Source organism: Alternaria arbusti (genome assembly GCF_024043155.1).
Source record: "Alternaria arbusti strain BMP 1465 chromosome Unknown scaffold_2, whole genome shotgun sequence".
NCBI lineage: Eukaryota > Fungi > Ascomycota > Dothideomycetes > Pleosporales > Pleosporaceae > Alternaria > Alternaria arbusti.
In genome coordinates this window covers 703,689-715,813 of record NW_026249942.1, presented here as the reverse complement: position 1 = coordinate 715,813, position 12,125 = coordinate 703,689, and the positions used below count along the sequence as shown (strand labels likewise).

General features: G+C 52.9%; 2 protein-coding genes across 2 annotated transcripts; both read right to left on the bottom strand.

The window, feature by feature from the left end:
* Nucleotides 1-5,350: 5,350 nt before the first annotated feature.
* On the bottom strand, nt 5,351-6,970 carry J4E86_001798 (uncharacterized protein; the record flags this gene model as incomplete). Its single annotated transcript, XM_051442361.1, has 2 exons — nt 5,351-6,582; nt 6,634-6,970. The coding sequence occupies 2 exons, from the start codon at nt 6,968-6,970 to the stop codon at nt 5,351-5,353; spliced, it is 1,569 nt and encodes a 522-aa protein (XP_051305949.1).
* Nucleotides 6,971-9,930: 2,960 nt separating this feature from the next.
* J4E86_001797 (uncharacterized protein) lies at nt 9,931-11,834 on the bottom strand (the record flags this gene model as incomplete). The annotated part of the gene is made up of 8 exons (XM_051442360.1): nt 9,931-9,981; nt 10,061-10,177; nt 10,359-10,507; nt 10,567-10,627; nt 10,703-10,839; nt 10,903-11,039; nt 11,097-11,691; nt 11,738-11,834. 8 exons carry the CDS (start codon nt 11,832-11,834, stop codon nt 9,931-9,933), a joined length of 1,344 nt encoding a protein of 447 aa, XP_051305948.1.
* Between the last annotated feature and the right edge of the window lie 291 nt (nt 11,835-12,125).

Here is a 12,125-nt window from a genome sequence, read left to right as displayed (position 1 = left end):
AGAGCACCGACGTATGTGACGCTCATCGCTAGATATGGACGGCATCCACGAAGTTCGACAAGGTTTGGGGTCTTCGGCTCAGTTCTTGGGAGGCTCTGCCAATGCGACAAAGTGCGACTACCAATCAAGATGACCAAAGTTGGCGGCAGGCAACAAGGAGTGAATTGCTTTCCGAGCCAAGTGGGCCCAGGCGCGCTACAAAGCGCGTCTGAATACACATTTTTACTACACAGCCCATCAGCAGACGTGCGACAAAGTGCGACAGCCAATAGCCGATTGAGCCGCTGTTCCACCAAGTCGTCAGCCACGAAGCGAGCTGCATAAGCTCGCAACGCCAACGCAACATGGCTGTGAGTCGCTCCGCCGTCGCACTTCATCGCAGAACATTTAGGTCAGCCTGTTCGCAATTTGTCGCACTTTTTAATCTATCTGCATGGCAGTCATTCTTACCGAAGCATGGTCCTCTGACTAGCTGAGCTCTGTTCAGTACGTGCGATAATCTCTCCACTCTCGCCTGCAACTTGCCTCTCACAATATCTCTCGCACGCCTATATCTACGTCAGGAACTGAGATGTCGACTTCCTACCGTAAACGACAAGCTAGCCCCTCTGAGGTTACATACGCGAAACGAAGGGCCCAGGAATTAGTCGGGAACAGACTTCAAGCTCGAGCGCGAAGCCCAGATGATCACCATCAAATTCGTGTCCAACGTTGCTGCAATTGTGCTAAGATATACTCGACACCCCACACCTTGCTCTCTTGTACTGAGTGCGACCACACTATATGTACAAGATGTCCTTTCGACGATCCGCTCCTCCTATTTCCTCACCCGGGGCTTATCCAACAGCGATATGAAAACATGAACAAAGAGGATGGGAATGTGAATCCGAGAATGGTGCTAGCCACACTCGCGAGAGATCAAGAACATGAGATGAGCCACAACGCCGAAGAGGAGGAGCATCAGCAAGAGCTACAATTACAACCACAACCGCAGCCGACCGTGAAGCAACGACAAGGGGAAACAAGCATATCGAGCAAGCGCAGTTTGAACATGAACAAATGCGAACGATGTAGGTTGGATAAAAAGAAGGTGTGTTGTTTTCCTATCCTTATCACAATATACGCCAGTGCAGCTTCTGAAGACAACAAAGATGTGCGACTACTACTATGTCTCACCTAAATAACCCGAAACAAATACTAACAAACGGGTAATAGTGTCTTCCCGTGGATCGAGTCTGGCCGACAAAGTGTGATCTCTGCATCAAGAAAGGCTTTTCTTGTTCAGAAAGCAAGAGAGTAAGTCGCTTGACTAAGCATGCACCTGCAACAACACCCTCACCAATGAATACAACTTCTCCATCGACCACTTCTGGTTCTTTCGAGGAGCACCTCAAGGAATGGTAAGTTTATCTTTGGGTAGGAAATATAACTTAAGATTGAGAGAACATAAAGTTAATTTGCTTTCCGCAGGAGCTTTCTCTTGAGTTATCGCAAGATGATGCTGGCAGCCAAGGATCGGCTTCAAGAGCTGGAGGATGATATGACTTCTGTCTTCCCGTTACCAAAGCCTACTACCCAAGACATTGGAATAAGCTTTGATTCCGAGTTTTCGCGGTTTGTAATGCATAACCTTGCCAACGTCGTCTACCGACATTCCAATAAGCTCCTCACTCAGAAATCAACGTCACAGGATCTTCCAGGCTGGTTTCTCATCCCTCATCTCGATCAATATTCCCTTTTAGAAGACGACAATTTCGCCTGTTCCTTGTGCTTCACTGATAATTTACAATCAAGCCCTCGTGGATTGGGAAGTCCTCAAGATACATGTGGTGAACTGTTGTTACTTCAACATCGCGCCATCTGTCACGACGGTTACTCCAGTGGATATTGGGACGCACATGTACGTTTATCACATGAAGTACAAAAGCGGGCAAGTGAGTTGTTCGGGTCCCACGGATTTCACGGCAGCGCGAAACGGGCAAAGAGCGTCGGCGTCTATCATCCTGAGGAGCTTACTGGTTATTTACCCGATCCTACTGAGAGTTTCTCCGATTGCCTAGAAAGATCTTGGCTGCATCTCCGAATGGATTATGCTGTTTATTGTGACATCGAATCCTGGCTTAAATACAGTCTTGATGTCTCCAAGCTGAAAGACAAACAGGACATTCTTGGAAGAACGGCTTTGCTTATAGCATGTCAAAAAGAATGGAAAGAGGCAGTAAAATGGTTACTAGAAGAGGAAGCAGACCCTGAGATCACGACCATATACGGCAGCCTCCCATTACACTATGCAGCCGCAAACGACTCGATCGAAATCTGCAAGCTGTTGCTGGCGCACAAGGCGAGATTTGACATGAAAGCCGTGGATTGTATAGAAAAGACTGCATTAGACTATGCGAAGGCGAAGGGATACCAGGAAGTAGTGGATCTGCTGTCTGCTGAATACGCAGCAGCAGATCGAGAAGACAATGAGCTGAGTAGAGCACGTAGCCTCCAGGCGGGATCAGAGAACTACGAGGTGCAAGGTTCATATCTATTTTGAAGAACGACAATACTACAAAGTCTAGGTCTGCTACAAACCATTAAGCAAACCTCCAGTTTTTTGCTGGATGAACGCTTAGTCTTGATATACATCAAGGCCGCGCCTACGTGGGCTACACACATACAACACACATCCCATACTCCAAGTCCACCCTAACCATTCGAATTCTGCGCCCAAGACATCAACAAGTTTCAGCCCTGTCACACAACATATCCCACAACATGACCAGGTTTCGAGCGGCGAGCGGGGAAGCGTGAGATAAGCACCAGGATCGATCGATTAAGAGCACCTGCAGAGCCACGCTTCCTCGCCTACGCCTGCATCAACGACCAAATGCCACTGAATCCGGGGTCTCGGAACCGACATCGCTGGCGTTTTACACAACCGCCGTGTCTCGACATGTGGTGGAGGAAGGCCGAGCCATATGCCGTAACACGCCGTTCAGTGGGGGCGAGGAAAAGACGGTGCTGACACATGATCGTATTCCTAACCGCTATCACGAAGGCGATGCGGCATGTGCAGATGTTGAATATCGAAAGCGAGTAGTGAAGGAGGGTCGGAAAGGCATGTGTTTGGCGACGTGTCAGATGAATAGAGTTTGGAGATGTGACTAGAGAACTCACACTGCTGCCGCTGTTGTCAGAGGGAGAACTACTGTGGTGAGGGATGTCGTGGGTTGTAATGCGATGCGGCACGAGCCGTAGCTTGTTGGCACTGCAATAGTCATGGCGTTGCGGCACCACGCTATTCGCTTGGAAAGATGTCAGGCTAGATGTGGGGAAGGATAGACATCACTATACCAACATCTCTTCTCGAAAATGATCTAGAACTTCCATTAAAGATGTCAAGTGACAGAAACCGCAGTCAACTCGAAACACCAACTCCCATCACCGCCTTCCGCGGACGCCACGTCTCAGCTGCCGGCCGGGAGAGCCGTCATGCACCCAAGATAGAATGACCTACATACACGCCCGCCCTCTCATATGCACGATCTTCCGAGATTCATCTTCGCCGCATATGCAATGTCTCATGTAAACAATCACTGTTCGTCATCAGACCTGCGTTGCGCATTCTTCGATCGGAGGATCGTCCTCGGAACTGCCTGAACCGAAGGGAGAGTCTTCCGCAACATATGCCTGACCTTCAGCATGCAAGTACAGTCGCGCAGCCTACAGCTGACTTAGGCGCGTAACAAGAGGGAGGAAAAGTATGGGCGATAACCCACATCTAACATGTGGAAACGCCCAAATGCACAGCCCGCTCAAATGCCATACCACACCAAACCGCATTCCAACACTGACTGACAGATGACACTTTAGACTCGCCAGTAACCTTGCACACCCTCCCCCGTCCCACCATCTCTACCATTTCGCTTCCCCCAATCTGAGCAACACTCGCTTCCCCCTATCGCACAACCGCAGTCAGCAAAGATCCCCACTGTGACGCAAGGGAGAGAAAGTGTGTGTGTGGTACAACCGGTCCCGCCCATCTTTCGCTTGCAAAAGCTCCCGTGGTGACACAACGTCCTGCCGTTCCAGAAGCCGGATACGAGTAAGCGCGGGCTGCGCAGCGAAAGACGGATAGCCCTACGTTGCTTGCAGCACGCGGACGTTGTACAGACGGCCGCCTAGTACAGCCAGCCACCGCCATTAGGTAGGGCCTCGAAGGTCATTTGCCGCGCGAGGAATGCGGAACATGGTGGGGTAACAGATGCTGTCCTGTGGTCAATGTGTGGGATGGGTTAGTAATGAGACAGCGAGGGAAACTTGGGGAAGAGCATGTTGCGCGTTGAGTGAAAGAGGCTTGTTTGTGCAGATGCAATGGCGTGCTGGAACGGGGTATGAGGTGCAGAGCTGTGCATCATTGTGCGTCGGGGACTTTGCAGGAAGGAAAAGGCGTCGTCATGTGCCGGGCTGGGCGTTGTAATGGCTTGACCGGGAGGAGAGGTTGTTTGCGCGCAGTTTGCTGCGGGTTGCTTCCCGGCGGCAAGCGTGCGGTGGCTACTACCACAGACGACGAAGAGGAAGCAAGAGGACACTGCAATCAAGTTTGAACAAAGTATGTGTGCTTGGCTAGGTGTTTGAATTGATGTTGAGCGCTTGTTGCATCTTCTCTCGAGGACACGCTAAACTAAGGCTGTTGGTACAACACACCATTAACCCCCCATCCGTACCACCTCCATAGACCAATTACAAAGTATCAATACCGAAACATGTCCGAAGAAGCTTAATCCTTCCTTCTACTACTACCAAAAGGGTAACAAAGACCCACGACTGCGCTTGCCCCCTCGAGTCCCAGACAAGGACGAGTAAAGGTATAGCCGCCGAAACCAAAGAGTTGGTTTTGAACGCAAGGAAAAGAGTACAGAGATTGTAAAAAGAGACTTGGCTGAAGAGCCACATCTGCGTGAATCATGATGTGATCATGACGCTCGCTTTTATCGCCGCAGACCTTTTTTGGAACCGCCCAAACACCAAACAAGTAATCCCAGTGAAGGGAAAGCGCAGTACAGACAGACCACTGTACTGCGCAAGACAAGAAAAGCCTCTCTAATAATTGTTGTATCAACATAGGAAATTCGTGACTCTGTGATGAGAGTCGTAGTGGTCGTGGCTCCAATGAAGGGCCGAGATCTGGTTGTCATACAGTCGTACACTTTCGTAGAACATGCCCCTTGGGCCCGACAAGCGCAAGGGGAGGGATAGTAAGGGTACAGGTTTGTGCGCAGGATAGAAAGACATTACTCGTACGCAATTATCGACAGGGGGAGAAAGGAAAAGGGTTGCCCGTTTTGTTGGAGGTTGGGGTTTAGTGGCCCCGGACGCCACCCGATGAACGACCGAGAAGGGTACCAGGGAACCGTAGGTCGCTAAGGAATTTGAAAAAGGCACGCTTGCGCGAAGGCGTTTTCGGGAGTAATGCGGCCGCCTGTTGCATGGGACCGACAATGTCTTCATCGCCGAGTTGGGGGAATTTTCCCTCGCTCTTGGGGTCGTGTAGCGTTGGCATCTTGCTTAGAGGCCCCGGCTCCGTGGGTGAATATGGAGCGAGCTCCTGGCCGGTGGCAGCCGCATGCGACTTGGCCAGATCGTGGTTCTTCTTCCATTCGGCGTCGATTTCAGCCCACTTTTGCTCGGTAAGAAGGTAGTGCCTGGATGTCACTCCATAGTGTTCCGCAGTTCGCACTTGGTGCTTCGCGTAGTTGCGCCGTGCTTGCGCCCATTCGGCAAGGTGCTCTTCGATGGACGCGGCAGTGCACACCTCAGGGACGTAGGGCTCGGGTAGGATGGTAAAGTTCGCATGACCCAATTCAATGGCCCACTTGTCCTTTGGGTCGGCGAGCATGAGACGGGGTATGTCGGACGAGGGAACCATGTACCCGGCATTCGGTCCTCGGATTGAGGCAAAGGATGTCTTTGAGGACAGAGGGGGCGTAGGGTAAGTGCGCATTGGCGGGGTGCCGGCCGGGGTAGGGCCCACAGATTGGGCTGCGTCTGCGACTGCTGGCGACTGCAGTGGCGACGACGCTGGTAGGTCATCGTTCCGGCAGTTCACAAGCAGCGGCGGTAATAGTGGCGTGGTGGCATAGCGCTCCCGTTCCACCTCCTCAGGGTCGATTTCCATGGCATTGGCCTTGTTGACGTCGATGGCCATTGGCGTAGGCGCATCATCGCTCAGTTGTTCCTTGCTTGCCAGCGCAGGCGTAGAAGTTGGCGACGCGTAGTCTTCTGGAAGATCGACGGTCGAGACATGGTGGATAGAACCAGCGAGCGACGAGGATCGCGTAGAAGGAACCCTTGAGGGGGTTGCGCTGCGTGAGACTCTGCTGAGGGTCGAGCTGCGGTCGCGTACTCTGCGCGACAACGAGGGAAAGCGCCTTTCGAGCTTGCCGGCGATGCTGTGCGCGGAAGCCTCCAAGGATCGTCGGCGCTTGGCCAGTCGCAGTTCCGAGTCGCAAGTGGTGAAGTACTCGTCCTGAGGCTCGTAGGCTTGGGATATCCTGCAGTCTTGCGCGTGGCTGTAGGTGCCTCCGACGTCACCTAGACGTGGATTAGTATGGCGAACACGGACGAATCGCGCGTGGTACTTACAAGAGCAGCGGTACGGGTCCTCACTGCCATAGTCGTATTCACGCTCAAGAGGCTCCTCGGTAAGCTTGGGCAGCTTGCCTGAGCTGTTGGGGGCTTCGGTGGGCTCGTAGGTTGGCGGGCTCGACGACAATGACGAAGCCGAGCTGGGAAAGCGAAAGTGGCCCCGGGTGTACTGACTTGGCGTGGGCGGTGTCGAGCACTCCGATGCCGAGTAGAAACCAGAGTCGGCATTGGAGTAGATGGACGCAGTCGGGTCGTCGTACATGTTGAGTGAGCTTTTGGAAGACTTGCGGGCAGCGATAAGCTGGGGAAGCTGGAGAGGTTTAAGGTCGTGCATGGTGGTTGTTGGTTCTTTTGGCGGTCGGGACGTGACGTGAATGGGCGCGAGCGACCAGGATCACATCACCAGCTTTCTCAAGCAGCTATGCGCGGGCGCGACAGTACGCCAGCACGTCGGGGTCGCGGCGCGCTGCTTTGGGACGGAGAGGCGGTCGGGCAATGTTTGAGAGGATGCCACGATAGCCGACCACGTATGTCGCTATGTACTCTTCGGCCTGTTTATGCTGCAGCAGAGACGTCTCTGGGGCTGGATGCAAAGTCAGCGCCTAATGCGGACGGCACGTGAGCGCGGTGGGCTCGGATTGGCACAACTCACCGAGGCGCGCGAGATGATCAGACTGCAACCGGATTTGCGAGTGCAAGCGAGAGACAGCGCAGCGATAAGGCGTCGACTTGAATGGCGAGAGAGTGTGACGTGGGCAAGCAAGAGAAACGGGCGGTGGACGGGGTGTGGGATAGTCGAGCATTTCTGTGTGGACAGCGACCGCACGGGTTCCACTGCTATGGTGCAACTCATGCCTGACCTTGCGCCTGTCTCGATTGGGCATGGCCGCCCGGCATGTCGACTGCTTCCGCGCGACTCAGATAGCCCGGTACACGAGGCCGTGACACTCACACCAGCCCTGGACTGTCTCCGCGCAGCCAGCACGCCAGGGCGCCGTCGCTTCAAGGTCCCCCAGCCTTCAATCCGCCGTTTAGACCACCGCGTCCGTGTCGCTACAGCCTGACCACAGCAGGTGGCTTGATTCAAACCCTACTCAACAGTACGGGGCCTGCCTCGGTGTTGAATTTTCACCTGCCCAACCTAATTATGCGATATGTCGTTGGTGGAGGCGCAACAAATCATCCCTGGCCGTTCCCACTCACGCACTTTAAACTTTGTCGTCGTGGAAAAACCTCTGAGCAAACTATGCAGGAACAAACGCTCAGTCACATCGTCCTCTCCAACCTTGACCGATCGACGACTCGTGGTGTTGAACGGTGCCTCGTCTGTATTGCAAAGTGCCGTACCACCAGCGCTGTGGTTGTCATCCGCTGTCTACCACTCAACTACTGTGAGCGCAACCGTGGCTGCCACTTGACAGACTCGTTTATCGGGCGGTGCAAAGGAACCGGCGTGGTTCGCCAGGCCCTTCTGCCCTCTCCCGCCGTTCTTCTTGCGCCGTTCTTCTGGCCCTTTGCCGTCTTGCAGCAGTGACATCGACAGGCATCTTCTAGTAGAGTCCATTCCATGTCGTTTCTCCCGCCTCTATCCCGTGTCACGCCCATCCACCGATTGGCCCACTCTGAATCGTCAAAATAGGCCAAGGAGGCTGTGGCATGTAACCGTGAAAACAAACAAACAAAGCCTCACGATCTTCAAAACACTGACTGATCCAACTCAGTCCGTGTCTCAAACACGATGCCTCATTGACGAGTCAAGCGGTCGATCACAACGTTCTGCGACAAAACAAGGCGCGACAACACAACTTGGTGTGGGCGGTACCTGACAGGATTCCCGGAACTTTCCCAGAGGAGGTTGGGACAGCCTTTCAGCCCAATGAAAATCCTCCAAACAAATCGGGGAACATGATGGAAGCGCTAGACCGTTGGGCCGTTGCTCATTGGCGTTCAAGCCCCTGACGCACTATCTTCCATTCCTTCTCCCCGGTGCCTTGCTGTCGCTTGGCTCGACTCCCTGTTCGCACGCTGAGCAAGCCTCACACCGCCAGCGCATTGTCTAGCTGAACGTCCGCCCGTATGGCGTTTCTCGTAGCGGCCGGCAACCTTGCCGACATGTACTTCGCGACTCACGATGCTATGTAATCAGGGTGTTTCAATTCGAAGAGAATCGCGCGGTTTGATCGCCGTGCTGTACCTCACGATCGAGCCCAGCAGAAGAAAAACCGGAGCAGGACTATTCTGTTCCAGGCTCTCGGGACCTCGCAGCATGACGACAGGGAGAAAAAGCAGCTGGTTCCGGTCTCAGGTCGGCAGGCGCCCCGCCTTCTTCGCTCGTCTCTCTCCTTGGCCAGACGACCGGACGGCACGGACATGCAGAAGCGGGAGAATACCGTTGCCAGTCCACCCATCCACACCGGCCGGCAACGCTCAACGTGCATGAAAGAACAGCCAGTTCAGTCTTAAAGCTGACTGCACACGGAAGAAGAAATTCCTGTACCTGAAAATTTTGCGCGTTCTGGGCAAACACGTGGCGGGCTCATATTGACATGCGCGCACGCACTTTGCTCGCATCCAAAGACTGCATTTTCCCATATTGAACTGCTTTGCTGTGGAGGTGCGCGCAATCATTCCGACGGTTCGTCGCAGGATTTGGGCGAGACCGGTCTGGTGTTGCTGATCTCTCAATTTCACCGGATGATTCCCTAGACTAACGTGGCACTCCACCGACAGTACAATGCCGCGGCTTGGACATGGGACATAGGACATGGGGGTAACGACGAACGTGGAAGTCCATCTACGGGGATCATTTTAGCTAGACGCACGAGATGAATCAGCACACGACTTTGTGGAAACGATGATGTAATATTTCTCCATGTCAATGCTGTTGCGCGCTTTTCTTCTTGTCGGCAGTACGGAGTATCATTACAGCGATGTCCATGTACAATCGCGATATACCTGCAGAAACTTGGAAGAAAAGTAAGCAATTTCACACTGGAAATCAAGAATCTGTGCGTGTGAACTGCCGTTTTTCGATTAGCACAGGAGCCACGCGCTCAACGGCGTAGAAAAGGAAGAAGGCGTAGACTAGAGCTGCGAACCTGCGCTCGGGGGACGGCCCCTCAGCAACATTCTCTTCTCACCCAATCACAGCATTTCGGACTTTCTGTCCACACAGCAGTGGTCGATGAAGACGCGTTCGAGGCTACGTAGCTGCCAATAATTGTTGCGATTGGGGACATTTCTTAGTCACATGATTCGCTTTCGCTCGCATTCGCGTTCTCCATTATGATGAGGTCAGATCCAGAATCTGCTCCATAGTAGTTTCTGCTCTTCGGAGCCTTCAAACTACGCAATGCATACTTTGGTTAGTCCATGTTACATTCCTGCAGCCCAGCCTGCGTGGAAAGTCTTGGGTTACGCGTACCTCGAAATCGTTCTTGATTATGTCTGCGAAACCTTCCGAAAGCTTAGGCTCACGGTATCTGGAAGCGAAGCCACTGAACGCAACGTGCGGCAGGATAGTACGAGATTCGCGGTTCGTCTGTGGGTGGAGATCCGATGTTAGCATGGGAGTTTCTCCGTGTGGTAATGGGATTTCAAGCATTCCGGATGTTCCGCACAACCAATTTCCACATCGGATAGTGTGATAGTAGGTTTGAAGCGATCGCAAAGTCTATCTTCCGGCACTCACGCACGGGATGAGGCTCAGTAGGTAAACTTACTTCTGGGCCAAGGTTCAATGCGCGGAACGTATCGTTGTGCTCGCACAGCTTTGGTGTCGCAGTAAAAAGTACGCAGCGGATTGGAACTTTCAGCTTCTGCGCCAACATAACCCACACAGCGCGTGTTTCTGGATCGGCATTGGTATTGTCTGAACAGGTTAGCTTAGTATGCGGAATGTATTGGGGCCCCAGATCAACCTGAACATACCGATAACCGCGCTCGTGCCTTCTTCGATGAGTGCAGTAGCAGCCTTTACGCACTTCTCGCGCTGTTTCAGAGTGTTACTCGGAGTATAGAAGGGTCGCACGACACGTGCGGCAGGATGACTCAGTCAGCAACGTACAGTCTTCAGAATGTCTTGATTGACACGCCCGTATCCGAGTGGCTGCAGATGTTTCCAATAGAACGATGATTTACCTGAGCCCGGACTGCCGCAGAACATGACGATCTCGGGGCTTTCCGTTTGTGCAAAGGCGTTTTCTGTAGATAAAGTTAGCACACGGACGACGGGGAGACGGCTGAGAGGTTGCATATCAGACTTACGTGCAGGTGTTGAGCCTTCAGCACGCACTCCCGTGTAAGCGGTCGGGTCAAAAGCCCTGACGAATGGTCGGGGATCTTCATGGCGGAAGTACTCTTCTGGCGTATGAAATGGTATACCGACATTAGCAGCAAAATCTCTACATAGAGTTAGTATCCTGGTAATCATGAATGCACGATTCGAGATCTTCACGAACCTGTCGACACACGAGTGGTCCTTTACACCGCCAGCCACCGCCTCGCGACCACCAGCATCCCCAACGAATACAGAGTTCTCTAGATCGATTGATTCTGCATTCTCAAGATCATAGTCCTCCAGTAGCTCGTCCCACATCCCGGTCCTGGGCTTCCTGTACCGGTCACGACTCGTCGCAGCGTATATCGATATCGGAAAGTCGAGATGGTTGAAGACTGCTGTCACCTTGGTCTTGAAGTCCGCTAGTCGCTTCTGATCCGACTTCACGGTCTTGGGATCCGGCTTTAGACTGATTCCACCTTGATTGCTGATGATAGCGACAAGGAAGCCTTCTTCATGCAGCTCTTTCAGCCGTCCTGGAACGCTACTATCCCACCACTTCCAGTCATTTGCATCACGAGCGAATGTTTTCCCCGATGCAGATGTGACAAGTGTTGAGTCAAAGTCAAAGGCTGCTATTCTGCGCCTGCCCTTCGTTGCCGACAGCGCTGCCACGCCAAAACGTCCGACTAGCAAGCTGTCTTTGACTATCCGCCAAGTCATCTTCTCTGGCTCTTTCTTCGAGGCAGGTGTAAAGAAATTGGCGACTGCCTTGCCTGAGTTATGTCAGCAAAGACGCACATCGAGCGATGACTGACGAACTTGTTGTAGTCGACTGTTGCCGCCGCTTGGATGGAGGTGGCGACACGTCTTTTCCGTTAGAGCTCGGTCGCTTGCTCAGACTAGGTCGAGTGGACATTGTGCAGTTTGTGTTATTGCCAGGGTGTGTGCATGGCGTTGTAGGTTGGTCTCTGTTGACAAAGCAACTCGGTGAGGTTGCTCGCTTGCGCTTTCCTTCGGCGCGAAACGCGAAATCGCGCGAGCACGTGCCTGGACTGCTCACTCTTACGACAGCACCAAACGCACTTCTTTGGCAGCAGTTAAATACATTACAGTACTCTATCCATTACGGCATACCGCTTACATATATACCCTTGGTACCTCCGCCGCTTGAATATGGGCGATCTATATCTATTATTTTACTCACTCG